The 16150-nt window shown below is 42.6% G+C and overlaps 1 protein-coding gene across 1 annotated transcript in view; it reads left to right on the plus strand.

Moving 5' to 3' along the window:
* Positions 1–15587, plus strand: part of efnb1 (ephrin-B1) — a 57696-nt gene extending 42109 nt beyond the window's left edge. The window contains exons 3-5 of the mRNA XM_051420584.1: positions 3686–3778; positions 9213–9329; positions 11537–15587. Coding sequence (XP_051276544.1) covers positions 3686–3778; positions 9213–9329; positions 11537–11931 — 605 coding nt within the window. The 3' untranslated portion in view covers positions 11932–15587. The remainder of the gene's footprint in view (positions 1–3685; positions 3779–9212; positions 9330–11536) is intronic.
* Positions 15588–16150: the final 563 nt, after the last annotated feature.

Below are 16150 nucleotides of genomic sequence, written 5' to 3' on the forward strand. Positions count from 1 at the left end.
CATACACACAGCCCATTGCGCTGTATGAAAGCAAGCCCCCCCTGGGCTGGACAGGAATAATAAGCAGCAGATGATTCATGATGGAGATGGGGAATGTATTCAGCAGGACCACCTGAGTGACCTCATTTAGCAGACCTGAGAATAAATATAGACCACCGCATCGCACTCTAGCCTAAGCTTGTGTCGTCTCGACCAGTCAGCACTGCATCTCTCACACATCTCCCCCTCTTCTCCTCGGAACACCTAGGGGAGCAGTCCTTCCACTCTACCCTCAATGTCCTTGTGAAATCAGTGTGCATTTGTGTATATGTAAGTGTGTGAATTTACACATGTATGTTAATGTGCTAGCAGTAGTGGTATGTGTGGAGTATTGGAACAGGAGCCTTTAGTACAGGCCAGCTCTTTCCCCTGTAAGGCTTTCTCTTGGCTGATACATTTGTACTGTAGATATTTCCCAACATCAACATTTGGCACCTGGTTTCTCTTATGACTTCAGCAGCTGTAGATCTTTTGTTCTCTCACTAGTCACTCTGCGGCCAATGATCCACACCCACAAAGAGGGCCTTAAATCATACAAAAAAATCCAGCTTTGGAGCCGACCGCTTTATTAAAAAAAGCAACATTCCTTCATGCAATGACCAGTTCTTTGGGTATTCTGGACCGCTAGTGTTGAACCGGTTTGTTCCACTAAATCATTAGCAGCAGAATGGGGCTTTCTTTGTTCTTTGCCCTGTCGTTGCTTTATCCCCTTGTGTTTTTATCTCCGTCGAGACACACAGGAAGACCCAATTCCCCAGTTTCCTCTTTCCAAAACACGCCATGACCGCCGGCCTTTTAATATCTGGAAATCCAGATTTGGATTAACGTCAGTATGCAGGGATGAAACGAGAGAGCGCGTTAGAGAGGGAGGAGAAGAGGAGAGGCTTTCAGATTAAAAAAAAAAAAAGCTGCCAATGTGTCCTTGTTGTGGAGTAGGGTTAGGGAGTTTAAGATACATGGCTGGCAATCATCTTCTTTTGAGTGAACCCATGACATGACAGATGTAAATACACTGATATCAGACCGGGGTTAAAATGACAAACACAGGAGTGAGTGGTGCTTAGCAGTGTGCAAGTTTTTAAAGCTTCACCACACATTTTTGAATGCACTCAACAGTTGTTTCTGTAGTAGATTTCCATCTTGAATAGTACTTAAAAGATGGATTCACATAAGGAAATGTGGTTAAAATTGGACATGGTTAATCCGATTATGAATTTCCAACGGTACAGTAAAGGCGGTGAATTATTTGACTTTTTAAATGGCCTGAATACAAACAACATATAAAGCGATCATCTCTTTATAAATCCAGCTCTCTTTCAGTTGTTCGTCTAAACAGAAGCCTCAAAGGGCCAACTTATCATCATGCCACATCAGTAATGCAGGAGCCCGTTCAGCCAGCCTGAAGGAATAGTTAATTTAGATGACAGAAGTAAGTTAACACTGAGAAGATTTGCTCTCCCTGAGTGGATATAAAATTCATAGCATGACGCTCACTCTTAGTCAGATTATTCAAGAGCCTTTGAGTTCGATCTTCAAAGAGCTCATTTTTGTATAACCTTGCCCTGGAAATTAAAAATTGAAAGAAGAGGAGAAATTGCCCGGAAAAATAGCAGGATGAGGTTAGCACTCGTGGCAGCGTCTGGACCATTCAGGGCTGCGAGACGTTGTGCCTTTAAGACCGGAAACAGGCCTGTTCACCTCACTGTCTTTGAATGTTCCCTTTAGAAGAGACATGCTCCCTGCATAGACTTTACATAAATCATAAGACTCACTTAGCCTTGAGTGTTCATTCACATTAATGTCCCACGTAAATTTAAAATCTTTTTGTTCCTGCGCTGCACTCGGCTCTGCTGGCCCCTCGTATATATTTCAGTGTCCGGTTCAGTCAGTCCTGTTGAGTCTACAGCGCGGGGGGATTTTGCCAAAGAGCTCCTGACACAATGTTATCACAATCATTCTCACAAATTATCACGTACTCCGGCCACACTAACAAAATGTTGTGGTTCTCCTTGTAATTTAGAGCCTGAGTATGATCTGATAATGTAACATAATATTAGTGCAACTCATTATTTAGTTTTCTTCAATTTCGCCCGTGTACAAAGCTGAAATCCCACAGGGCAACAAAATGTCAACATTAATAATACTTAGGAATGACAAGGCATGAATCAACTAGAGGAGCTTTTCCATAACTGCAGAGCCAGATTTCCACACTGTTTGATATAACATCAGTTTATAGCAGGGACACGCATGTAGAAACATTGATGCATCATGCCAGAGTGGGTAAGTATTTTGATATTTGTTGTGCATTGTTTAGACCCACCCAACTCCCCCACCCCCATCTGTAGCTGAGTCTGCCTCTCTTTGTGTCATCATTAGATAAGCACCCTCTCCAAGACTATCTCATCATAATGAGGGTGCCATCTGAAGCAATCACCCAGGGAGATGGTCATTGAGTTAAGAGGGAGGGAAAGGGAGGGGTAGAGTCAGATACCCAGATAAAAAACTAAATGAAGTGAACGAAAAAACAGAACAGGGGAGAGAGAGAGGGAGCAAGAGAGAGCAAGAGAGAGAGACCAAGACGGATAATGCAGGAAGAAACACAAAAGCATTTCAGAGGAAGGGAGTAAGTTGAAACAGCAGACTAAGCGGAGATGCAGATCATTTGGGGAATTCCAAAATTAGAGCCGCCATCGTATGCGCCCACACAGGCGCACACACGCACACACACATGCACACACACACGCACACACACACACACACACACACACACACACACACACACACTGCCTTGTGCTTAGCCGCTCAGTGTTAAGGTCAGAGTCACACTCTGTCTCCCTAGGTCATTATCATGGGCCCTAAAATAGACAGCCAATTGTGTCACAGTGTCTGAAGTGAATGTGACATTGAATAAACAACCCTCGACCCTGAGCTCCTCGCTCAAGTCAGAGCAGAACGCACACTTGAAAACAAATGGAGAGAGCCTGACACACACACACACACACACACACACACACACACACACACACACACACACACACACACACGCTCCAATATATAAATGGACACACACACACACATGCACGCACAAACATTAAGGGAGGCATTTAGCTCTCAGCACTACCAGCAAGTAATGACACATGTGGCTCAGAGGGAGTAAGCTGCTCGAGGAGTTGGCAAGCAGCTGGAACTCTCGCTGGCATGTCTCACTGCTAAACTATGTACAGACAGAAAACACACACACACACACACACACACACACACACACACACACACACACACACACACACACACACACACACACACAGGTCTGACCATGTTCCTCTTCTATACCTCAGCACCCACCCTCCCTCAGTAGGCTCTAATGTTGTTCCATTCATTTGACTTCACTTTATTGTGTTAATGAGAAATACCGTTGAGAGGTGCTGCCGGTTGATTGAGGGTGAGAACGGCTAATCACTGGAACAGCTAATCAGTGCTTGTCGTAAATATTGATTAGTTCTGTGCGTTATGGACGTGCTCATTAACCAGTGTGTCATCTTCTCTCCTCCTCTATCTCCTGCTTTTCTTTTCTTTACCCTCCATCACTTTCTCTCCTCTTGTCCTTCACCTCTTCCTCTTTCTCCTCATCTCCTTCTTCCCCCTCCAGCGACCTCCAACGGTACAGTCGAGGGCCTGGAGAACCGGGAGGGAGGCGTGTGCAAGAGCCGAGCCATGAAAGTCATCATGAAAGTCGGGCAAGGTAAATGTGCGCTCACCTCACATGTAGAACACAATACAGTGCTGCTGCCTTAAAGCCATGTTTCACTTTGGTGTGACATTTTCATTTGTCGCTATGTGTGCCTAGCGTGACTTTGTCCGCCACCAGCGTCTGACAGGCCCTGCTGTCTAGAACTGTAAAGTTGTGTTAAGATATTATATGGCCACCAGGGTTGTTTTTTTTTGTTAGATTCTTTAGTGGCATTACCTTTTTATCATTGATTTGATTTCAGTGGGGATCCCAAGTAAAATGTTACCAAAAATGAACACAATAATATTATAATTTCATGAATAAAAATGAGACACCGTTTCTTTTATTACAATAGGTTTTATTATTTTTAGATGTTGTTTTACGTACATTTGATTAATGATTATTATCATAAAGATCCAAGTCCTATTGCCCAGCCCTAGCATTAATAACCATTTAAAAATATAGTAGTAAAAACATAGTAAATACGAACTGTTAGACTGCAATGTTTGATTTTATAAGGTAACACAGTATAGATACATTTAGAAAAAGATAGTCTCATCTTTGGCTTATTTATTTAAAATAGGAAAGAATTGGTAACACTTCACTATATATTGTTAATAAGCAGTATAAAACACTAACACTAGTTTATAACACACTGGAAGGATGCAAAGGACATTTAAAGTGTTTTTTAATGTATTTATATTTAACAGTTATAACTTATTAGCGCATAAATGTGTTCAAAACTTATGAAGACATGCTGAGTTTGGAGGTTCATTCTTGACCTTGGGCATTAGTAGTTTGACAAAAAACTCAAGGTTTCACTTTATGAATAAAATAAATACAATAAACAAATAGTATTGAAAAGGGACTTCATTAAAAGGCGTTTTCGATATATAATATCATGAATTAATATAATAAACATGCTGAATATTTCACATTAATTTTATATGATATACAACTATGTTGTCAATCATTCATTAGCTCTCGAAACATCACTTACAGATGCTTTACAAGAAGAGTTGCAGTTTTTCCAAATATATTAACTAACACCTAAAATGTTCAACTACATTATTGTGTATTATAGTATGTTATAACATTTATTATTGTTTATATACAGGTTATAAACTCTAAATATTGGGAATAAAATAAATTTTTACCAAAAAATTATGTCTAAAATGTAATGATGATATGGCGATCAATGTGATGAGGTAACCTGATTTGTTAGGTATTTATTAGGTATAAGTCATGAAAGAACATTCGCATCTAGAATTTTCTGTAAAAATCCTAATATATTTTGATATCACGCAGTAAAATTACATATACTGTTACTGTTGATTTTATCAATATTGCTAGTTTTGAATAAATCTTTTATGAAGATAAACAGTTTGTGTGAGTGAGATCACTCAAAAATAACAAATAAGAAATAAGAAATGACTACGAAAGAATGAGTCCACTACCAAATTGTAAAAAGGCCTCTGATGGTCCTCAGCTGTTTCTCAACCTGATTTTTCCACAGAAATCACAGAATGAAAATGTGTTTGAAATTGAAAAGTAAGTGCATGGTCGGGGTAAGTCATCTAAAAATGCTTGAAGTAAACAAACGAGCTTTGTTTAGATATCCTTGGACACAACATTTGGTTTGCATCGTACTTTTCACTTTTAGACACAGTTTTACTCAATATGCGGACGTCCATATCCTGAATTTGACAGGGTACAGTACACAGATGTGTTACTCTGTAAACATTCCCCCCATCCTCAGAGTGGTTGTTTTGACCGAAACAGACAGTAACCACCATCTGAGAGGAACATCTGCCCGCCACGATGATCTGATTCCAGCTTAAAAGCTGGATCTCAACATGTCAAAAATAAACTGAGACTTGCTGAGTGTGCGTGTGTGTGTGTGTGTGTGTGTGTGTGTGTGTGTGTGCTGCTGATGCTAGCAAGGTCTGAGTCGGAACAAATTCAGCAGATACAGTGAAAAATACCCACAACCATCTCAGAAGCAGACAGGCAGTGCATTATCTTCCCATGTAGGTCAGTTTGAGCATCCGACAACCCGGGCTTGCAACACCATTGCCAAATGACAACACAGTTGCATTAGTGCAGGCAACACAGGATTTTACACTAAACTATTAACTGGGAAGAAAAACAAATCCCTGAACTCGCATTAATGAAAGTTGAAAGAAATTGTCTTATTTAAGGAAAGTTCTAGGAAAGTTCCTCTGAGCTCAATTCTGTTTCTGTGGCTGCCGGCTGTTCCTCAACTTCGCCAGAGCCATGCGCTCATGTCCCAAAACGGTCCGAATCGAGCTGTCACTCAAAATCAATGTGCCCTAAAAACCTTGTTAGAAAAAGATGCTGTTGGCCCAGCTGTTACTACTTTTAAATCTATTTCTGAGAGTGGAATTTTTGATGCATAATGTGCCCGTCCAACCCAGTAGCTATTAGAGGAAGGGCCGTGAGAAATTAGAGCGTCGTCACAAACTGTGAAGCTGTACAATTACTAGCTGTTGTTTTCCGTGAAAACAGAAAAAATTCACCATTAGGGATGCAATTGACAATTCTTTTCAATATTGATTAATGTGCTGATTATTTTATTGACTAATTGATGACTTGTTTTGTCGAAAACATGTCAGAAAATACTGAAAAATGCCCAGGTTATGATATTCATATAGATTTAACATTTTAAATACAACTTTACCTTGTAATGGAGTATTTTATAATGTGTAGTAGGAGTGGTGTTGCTACTTTTGCCTATGTAATGGATTTGTATTGTTCTTCCACCACTGTTATCATTTGGTGCAAACAGTCTCATAGATGTTGATTTTACCATCATACTAAATATGACAATGACATCAATTCATTAATCAACTAATCATTTCAGCTGTAGTTACTATAAAAGCAATACAATCGGCTGCATTTAAAAAGCGATACTTTTGACTCCACTAGTCCTGAACGGATACGCTGATTGTTATTGTTATAAGTTATTTATCAAGCAGAAAACTCAAAACATTTTCTGCTTCTAGCTTCTGAAACATGACAGTTGCTGTTTTCTTTGGTTTTATTGAAAAATGTAAACATTTTATTGGCTAAATAAAAAAAAAACCCCAAAAGATGAATAAATAATGAAAACCATGATTGTTTGCAGCCCTAGAATCTACCTTCTGCAGCCACACTAGATGTTGTTTCAACAAACAAAAAAAAACCTGGGCTCTGCTTGGCTCTGACCCCAGATGCTATTGTGTTTAAGCCACATTTTCTCTGCAGCTGAATGCCAACGCTTCCTGTGGCCAAGTCCCCAAGATCTTCCCATATGTCCACTCGTACTCCTTTGCACTTTGCTCTGTGGATTATATTTTGGTGACTCATCCCAGTTTGTGATATGTGCACATTCTTTTACCGTTACATTCTCTTGTGGCGACACACCCAGGAAATAATCACGTTGAATCATCTGTTTGTGGGAAATTATGCTCCCTGACACGTCAATATCTAATTGTACTTTAAATGTCTTGAGTTCCGTCTTTTGTGTTTATATAAAATGTAAAGTAGAAAGGAAGCGAAATTGATTGAAGGGGAAATACGGGGAGCCCATATTTTATACATCCATCGCTGTTCTCCTCCACCACCATCATGTCACTGTGCTCATTAGAAATATGTTGACTCACCGCCTCACACGCATCTCTCCCCCCCGCTCTGTTTCTCTCCCTCTACCTCTCCCAACATATCCGTCTCTCCCTTCTGTCGCTCGATCATTGTCTCCCTTACTCTCACTCCTCCTCTTTCCCCCCGCCTTCTCCCTCCTTCTGGCGGGCTGGCAGTTCTGAGGTAGTTGCTGTCTGCATAGCTAAGGGAAATGTCAGCAGTACACACAGAAAAATGGGTCAGAACATTAGAACGCTCCCTGCACATGCTCAGTGACACACAGTGTTGGGGCTATATGCACGAAGTGAATCAGATCACTGTGTCCTCTCACAGCCTCTGCCATTCTTGAATGTTCCCACTTCTCACTCCTGTCTTTTCTCATCAATTATTGACGGTGCACAACAGCTCATGGCTAGGTTTACCACTTCTGCAATCAGTATGGAGCAATGCGGTGGTCTGGACATAGAAAAGATAGAGGAGATCAATTTATTAATAGTGTGGTGATATTCGCCAAATGCCGCCCCTCCCCCCCAGATTTTATTTTTTCCAATGAACTTATGTCCCTCTTTGTCTTTTCCTCTTTTCGTAGTTCATATCTTCCAGACACCCAAATAATTTCCCTGCCTAAGTCTCGGCCATAAAAAAAATAGCCTGCTAGACTGTTAGGCCCTTTTCACTCACACACACACACACACACACACACACACACACACACACACACACAGCCACACACATGCCACACAAACTTGCCACAAGGGACTGAAATGTAAATTGCCTCCTCACACACCCTCCTCTCTATTTCTCACACACACCCCTTGAGCAGGCCTTTGGGCACATGCAGATAAGGCCTGATGGAGGAGATGCCTCTGATAGTCCACTGTGGAATCCACTGGACCGACTTCGGTAATAGTGTATAACTGTCTTCTGTCTGCCGGCCCTGCCCTCGTAAAAGCTGCGCTGCGGACCCACCAGTGTTTACCGCACAAAGACTTCAAAGCGTGTGTGCTGAAATCACAACAGACAGACAGATAAACTGTCTGTTTCCTTTGCGTTCCCTTCAGAGCTTGTGCAACCCCCTCCTCTCCTCTTCTCCTTGTCTCCCCCTTCTCTTCCTGTCCTCCTATTCTTCAGAAGTGTGCCTCTTTCAGGCAGAGTTAAAGCCAGAGCAATAAATAAGGCATATTATGGCCTTTTAACGTGATGAATAATGTAAAACAATAAAAAGTTAATATATAACTACTTTACCCTCATTCTGCCATGCCTAAGTGTATTGTAAGAATATCCTAGGTGTGGTCTTATATGTGTGTGTGTGTGTGTGTGTGTGTGTGTGTGTGTGTGTGTGTGTGTGTGTGTGTGTGTGTGTGTGTGTGTGTGTGTGTGTGTGTGTGTGTGTGTGTGTGTGTGTGTGTGTGTGTGTGTGTGTGTGTGTGGGGTGGGTGGGTGGGTGGGTGGGTGGGTGTGTGTACGTATGTCCTACACTCTCATGAATGTGTCAGCGTTGGAAATGCCTGTCTGAGTGTTTGCTGAAGGAGCTGCTGATGTAGCTGTGAGCTCATATTTTACAACAGGACAGGGATACTGGCGTGTTTCACAGACGTTCGCTAACTTGTCCTTCCTCTTTCTGTGCTTTTATCTTCACTTCTGAGACTCTTTCAACACATGCAAAGATAACCTTCTCCCTGTATAAAAGACATATCAAAAGATAATAAAAAATAATCCTTGCCGATGAAGAGGAATAAGTCATTGTAATTCAGCGCATGCAGCTTGCCAAGGCTGAGTTTTTCTGTGTTTTTGTTTCCCACAGTCCCAAATGCAGTGAACCCCGTGGCGCCGGAGGCTCCAGAAGACAATGCCATACCGGAGTCCAGTCCCAGTCCGCCTGACCAGGGTCGGATTAGACCCGAGATGCCAGGAAACTCTGGTGAGCAGATTGACAGATCAACATTATACCCATAAACTGCAGCTTCACTCTTCACAGGGCGCTTTCTAGTTTCTAGAGTGCAAATATTTTAGTAAAATAATGGTTTTTGAAATGTAAAAAATTAATATTCACAGCCTCAAGGGTTCCTCTAATAATTAATCACAATTAGCCTGGAAAGAAAAAATAAAAATCATAGTTGAGTCTCCCTAAGTTAAGTATTCTTTCATATGGCTTTTTCATGCCCCGGGCATTCCTTTGATTTCTGGCAGGTCAACATGCTAAAATAGGTGTAAAACTAATGTTGTACAGAATAAAATAATACTCTCCAAAATGCAGCTTGTAATAAAACAATAAACTCCACCCTAAACAAATAAAGCTCACCATGAGTCACTTTACTTATTCATACTGTACATAAAGGTTGTGCTACAACCAAGGAGACTCAAAGACAGACTTTTTTATTATATATCTTTTTAAAAACTCATTAGAATTGCAAATAAATTAAGATTAAAAGGAGAGATAATTGAAGAAGTCACTCGAGCCTCCTTGGATGCTCTGGGCCCTCCTTGTATTCCTTTTTTCACCAGCACCTCTCATAGACGCTTCGCACAGGAGGGACCACTTCTCAACTTTTTGACTTACTCCACAACTTTGTATGCCATAAACTTCCTCCAAGTACAGACTGTTCTGCCTGTCCCAATGTGATAAGCCGTACTCATTTAATAATTGCTTATTTGACATTAGTTGCTCTATAAAAAGATTTTCTAATGTCACTTTTCCCTATACCCGGGCTTTTACCTGTCTACCATTGTTAGATCAGTGATTATGTCAAGTGAAGAAGTGGAGGGTGGAATGAAGGACGTGTCACTGCAGTTTGAGGGGCTGATATTTCAGGAATGAAATTTCTGACAGCCTCTCTCCGTTGCCCAGAATGTACGAAATTCCTTACGCCTCGGATTTCACCGATAATGCTGGAATCGGTAGCTTTCAGTGATGTCATTTAGTTGTGATAAGGCGTAAGGCGCAGTTATCCCCTCCTCAGTAAATGGTTAAGTGCACAGTGGTCAGCCGAGTGCGGAGACACAGTCATTAGTTGGGATGGCAGTCTCCGGAGGTATGAGGCTTTTGTGTGCCTGCAGGGGGGTCATGGACAGTAAAGAGGTGGTGGTGGTGGTGGGAGGAGGTGAGTACTGCTCTTTGGCAGCAGCTGCATGCATACATGGAAAACAGATTTGGTTCTTCTCAGATTTCAGTCACTTGAGGAGCCAGTCATTTTCTCTCTCATCCAGTAACAACCCCCCTCCCTCGTCCTCCCCCCATTCTGAACCCGTTAGACAAAAGGATAAAATAAAATCAGATGTTCAGATATGCCCTCCTGTTTTTTTTCATATCTCACTTGGCCTTTGCCATACAAATGTGGCCTTGACATGTCATACAAGTTGCCTGGGATCAATCTTATCAGAGCAGGAATCTCTGTAATGTTGAGTGATGACTACAGATTCCATTAGGAGGCTATTTTTATTGAGTTAATTTAATTAGATTACATCAATGGGCTGTTAGTCATGTGGAGCAAACAACAAACGGGGATGTGATCACAGTTAATTTAGGCGCAGAAAAGTCAAAACTGCACATGACAGGACTGGCTTACTGTAAATGGTTTTACTCCTGTGATTGCGTACCAGTCTCTAATGAACTTTGGTGTGGAGAGGTGCCAGATCAGTGTTATTATATGTTTTCTTTGGACCCTCCTCTTCTGTTAGAAAGAAAACTGTAATACACTCCCACGAATGTCTCAAAATAATATAACATTGCAAATTTAGCAAAATGGTGAAAAGACAGTCACTCTCTATTTTTTAACAAAGAGCAGCTAAATATACTATAGCCACTAAATGAGTAAACCGGGAACAGGAAACAACTCTGTGCAAGAGGGCTTGTGTATTTTCACCCCACACCATATCCTTCCTGCATGCTGAAATTCACTTTTATGGAGCACAAACCATATTTTTGACATACCTATATTATAAATCTCATAAATATGGGGTTAAAAAAAATACTCTCCCTTGCTCTTCAAAAAGCGTTTGACCTCCCTCCCTTCAGCAAGAATAAAAGTACATTATTACCCTACCCTTTCTCTGACCCCACCTCCGTCCCTAATAATTTGGTTTGTATGTACAGTCCCTAAACCCTCTATTATTTTATTCTCTCTTTAGACCACATGAATCAGGACCAGTCTGGTTCCTCGGGCAACTCAGACGGGATCCTCGGCTCCAAAGTAGCCGTGTTCTCCGCCATCGGGGCCGGCTGCATCATCTTCCTCTTGCTCATTCTCCTCCTCGTCATCCTGCTTATCAAGATGCGCAAGCGCGCCAGGAAAAACACCCACTCGCAGCCCCGCCCCTCAGGACTGTCACTTAGCACGCTGTCCAATCCCAAGCTGCCTGGGGGCACGGCTGGCACGGAGCCCAGTGACATCATCATTCCGCTGCGGACAGAGAACAACTACTGCCCTCACTATGAGAAGGTGAGCGGCGACTATGGCCATCCCGTCTACATTGTCCAGGAGATGCCTCCGCAGAGCCCTGCCAACATCTACTACAAAGTCTGACACGCTCCGCACAGCCAGCGACAGAGTCAGGAGAGAGAAGAGAGGAGCGCTTGATTTATGTTCTTGGGAAGAACACTTTCCTTTGCATTTTGGGGACTTGATGCTTCTTCAAGCCCGTGTTATTTCTACCACCTGCTGCACAAATCTGGAGAGACACGCACTGACCAGTAACCAGTGGAGTTATGAGCTAACCGATGAGAGAGGTTTATTCTGTACCCTCCACCCCTCCCCCTTCCCCTCACCTCACCTGCCACCTTCTGCATCTCCCTGCTCCGACAGGGGGCGGGGCTGGAGCGACCAACAGATGGGACTCTAGTATCCTGGTTTGCTGTCCCCTTTAACGGACAGGATATAACTTATCTCAGTTCCCTGAAGTATAGTCTGTGCTACACCCAATTAAACACACCATCCTAGCACACTAGCAAGGAACAGGCAGACACAGGCCCCGGACGCCACTCAGCCTGCAGTTGGTGTGCAAGAAGCATAAAACGTGTGTGTGTCTCTGCGTGCATGTGTGCGTGTGTGTTAGTCAGGGCTCCTTACTGGGCCAGGAAACTCTCCAGATAGCTCAGGTATCAGACACAGTGTGTGAAATAATGTGTTCCTCTCCCTACGCACCTCTGATGTTTGCCTTACTTAACTATTTTTGATGGAGGATTTCCTCGAACCCTGATTCAGTTCACAAAGCAGTTGTATTTTGTTAGACTTTTCCTACAAGTGCACAATGTATAGAGTTGAATAGATCATCATTATCACTCCATGTTGTCACCAACCATGTCATTCATTGCGCTCATTTTTTTCCTTGAGAAAGTACATTGACCTGGACTGTTGATATCGAGGTGTGTGTGTGTGTGTGTGTATGTGTGTGTATGTGTGTTTCTGAGAATACTCCCTTCTCCGCTGGTCTGATATGAGCTTTACCATTACTCTGGTATTTATGACCTACTTGTGTGCATTTTAGGGTGTATCCTCTGTGAATGTGTGTGTGTGTGTGTACTTGTATGTATGTGTTTGGGCATGTCCAGACCAGTCTTGTATCTGGGCAGGCTTATTGGATTAGGGGGTAGAACACTAAGTTACTGTATCGTAAGCTTCAAAAACAAGACAGACAGACTGACGCGCCGACAGACAGACATGCCCAAGATCTTACAAAACCCTTCTAGTGCTCCAGTTGGCACGAATTGAAGGTTTTATGTGTCTGATTAGCTTTCGGGGAGATGGTTTTTAAGACAGCAGGCAGGTTGATATTTGTTTGCTCAAGCTTCTGGTGCTACAGTGTAAGCATCAAACAGTTAGTTTGATGCCTGCTGCCTGGGCATGGTGGGCGTAGATTGGATGGTTGGCACTGATTGGCTGGCCTACATAGGTAGGACGCCCTATATATAAGTTGGATGGCGAACTACGGCTGAACATTGGGATACAGTATTGTCAGATGCCAATTGGCTGCCATCTGTAGATGAGTCAGTGGAGTGCGCAGTCAGTGGCGTCGCCAGCGTGTGACTAATCTATGTGCCATCTCCGTGCCCACACTCACCAGCCGGGGAGGAGAGAGAGCGAGAGCGGCGGATAAAGGAGAAAATGTTCCTGTGACTTGGCTTTAACCTGAGAGGAAGATGGCGGTGTGGATGGGGATGACAGGGGGGGTGATGGGTGAGGTGGGGGGTGGAGGTAGTTTAGCATTAATTTTTCCATCCTCTCACCAGTTGTGCTGTGAATAAAAATGCTGTGCAGAATATTCCACAGTCAAGGTGTTCAGCCAGCGAGGACACTGCAGCTCAGCTATCACACAGCCCAGGGCAGCGGCACCGAGACAGGATTTACTGCAGCTGGATGTGTGCACGTGTGCACGCCGATGCTCACTTTTAGGTGGTGCTGGGGGAGGGGGAGGTGTTAGAATCGGTCTGTGTGCACATGTAGGTGCTTGTGTGTAAGTGCTCATTTGTGCTTATATTTGCAGTTTTCCCTGCATATGTATGTGTGTTTGTGAATGCTTCTGTGGTCTAGCTGCTGAACAGACTTGTTTTGGGTCTGGAACTAGGTGCTCCAAACAGTGTGGCTGCCAAAGTATGGAGCGCCGCAGTCCCAGTTAATGATGTGTGAGAGGAGAAGGGAGCAGATAAGGACAGCTATTCCTCAGCACGCAGACACGAGCTGACGTTTGAGGCACATGTGCACACATACACGCAGACACACCGAGACTGACGGGTCCAGGTTTATCTCCAGTCAAACGGTCAGACTGCCAGTTAATGTTTATTCACCGGCAGAGACACCCATCATCCGCTGCCACATACTATTGCCATCCACGGATATACACTGCTGAGTTAAAAGGCAGCCCAGCTTGAAGACTCGGGGAAGACTCCAGTGGCTTTTGCGTGTCGTTAACCTCTGAGTTAACAACCTAAACAGCTGCTCGTGCTTTTGTGGTCCTGTGTTTTAACTCAGCATGCAGCCCTCAGTGGCCCTCTGTGAAACACATCTAGATCAAATATTTTTGTTTCGGATCGGTGCGCATCCATTCACCTACACCAGCCAAGGGACTCATTACCAAATTACCACAAACCATATCTCATTTTTATTCATTCTAGTGACCACTTAATGTTATTCAAATTTTGGGGGAGAAAAAAAAAAGATTAAAAAGAGAGAGAAATGTAAATATATGGATAGAGCCCAATTTAAGATGTAATTTCACCTGAACACTGCTCATAAGAAAAATTTAAGATTAGATTTTTGTAATGGAGGATGTTTGTAAATAGCTGTCTTTTTAAAGTGTGTTTTGTATGAATCCTTGCATTTTTGTCTCTGTTTGCAATATGTTTTTTTTTTCTTTTAGAGTTAAACTGAATATTGCAACGGACACATGAGCTGTCTTTTTTGCAGCGTCCAGTATTGTCAAAAAGTCTTTGTTACCACATGTGTTTAAAAAAAATGGGGTTCAGAGTTTTTACATTGTCATTCAACAGGATTCTAGTTGCTCAGAAACTGTTCAGGACTGAAGCTTTGTCATCGAGTGGCTTTGAAATGGATAGGTCATTGAAACTATGAATGATAAGGTTCCTTTCCCTGTTGGAGACAGCACTTAACTCTGCATATGAAGACTGTGTTATTCCACTGCCTATAAGTTACCTACACCTTCCACTCCATTATAAGATGTAACACAAACATTTTGGTCCAGAAAGATTAATCTCAGTTTTAGTCTATTGGGCCAGACAGAGAGAGAGGGGGAGAAAAAGGAGAAAAGGGGCTATGTATGAGAGTGTGACCGTACTGCGCTCACCAATAAATCATCCGGTTTACACCACTCATTATCTCCCAGGCGGTCCTTTGTTTTAAAGTTGCTCTCTCCCTCCTTTCCTAATTTAGCACAGAGATGTTGGTTGCCCATGGTATGAGCCTCACTGTAGGTTGATTTCTGCTATTGTTCAAAGCCACAGTATTATTTTTCAATGTGCATGTGTAAGCAAAACCTGTTGAATTTGTTTCCCTTTGTTTGAATCATAACTGTCAAGTTTTGTTATTTTATTTCATTTTTTTTTTTGCCATTCACTTTTTTGCCGCTTCTCAGCGTAACCTATTGGCACCAGCTACAATGGAAATAACGTTCCACCAGTTTGGAAACTACCGCATATTGATAAATAAAATTTTTCCCATGGAACTTGTTCTGGAGAGATGTTCTTTTATTTCTTCTTTCTTTGTTTTTCCTTTAAAGCTTTACAAATGAGGGTAAAAGACTTCATTCCCCATCTCACTGACCACCTTGGTTCATGGTGGGAGCATAAACCAGCCGCCCACGCTCACAGCACTTCCCTCTAAGCCCCCCCAAACCTTCACCTCAGGGGTCAGTGCTGCACAGATGGGTTTGTTCTGATACATTAGTCAGATTGAAATCACAAGCAGGCTTCATAAATTCATATTCGGGGAGTATGGACACGCCTTTTTGCATAGTAACTAATACCCGCATCAACCCGCTCTGCCCTGGTGTCCTCCAAAATTATATTTCTTCATACATGATTAAATCTGATTGGCTGCACTCTGCATTTCCATTGCGTTTGTCTGAAATTACAGTCTGCGTTTAGCCGACTGAGGAACAAACTCCAAGTCCTCAGTGAAAGCAGAGATGGCATGAAATGTTATTAAAGTGATTGGGCATTTTCTCTGACAAACACATCAGTGTTTGTGGGCATGGCTTTCGTGTGGCTGATGATGTGAGCAGAGACAGAGT

Source organism: Dicentrarchus labrax, unplaced genomic scaffold (genome assembly GCF_905237075.1).
Source record: "Dicentrarchus labrax unplaced genomic scaffold, dlabrax2021, whole genome shotgun sequence".
Lineage (NCBI taxonomy): Eukaryota > Metazoa > Chordata > Actinopteri > Moronidae > Dicentrarchus > Dicentrarchus labrax.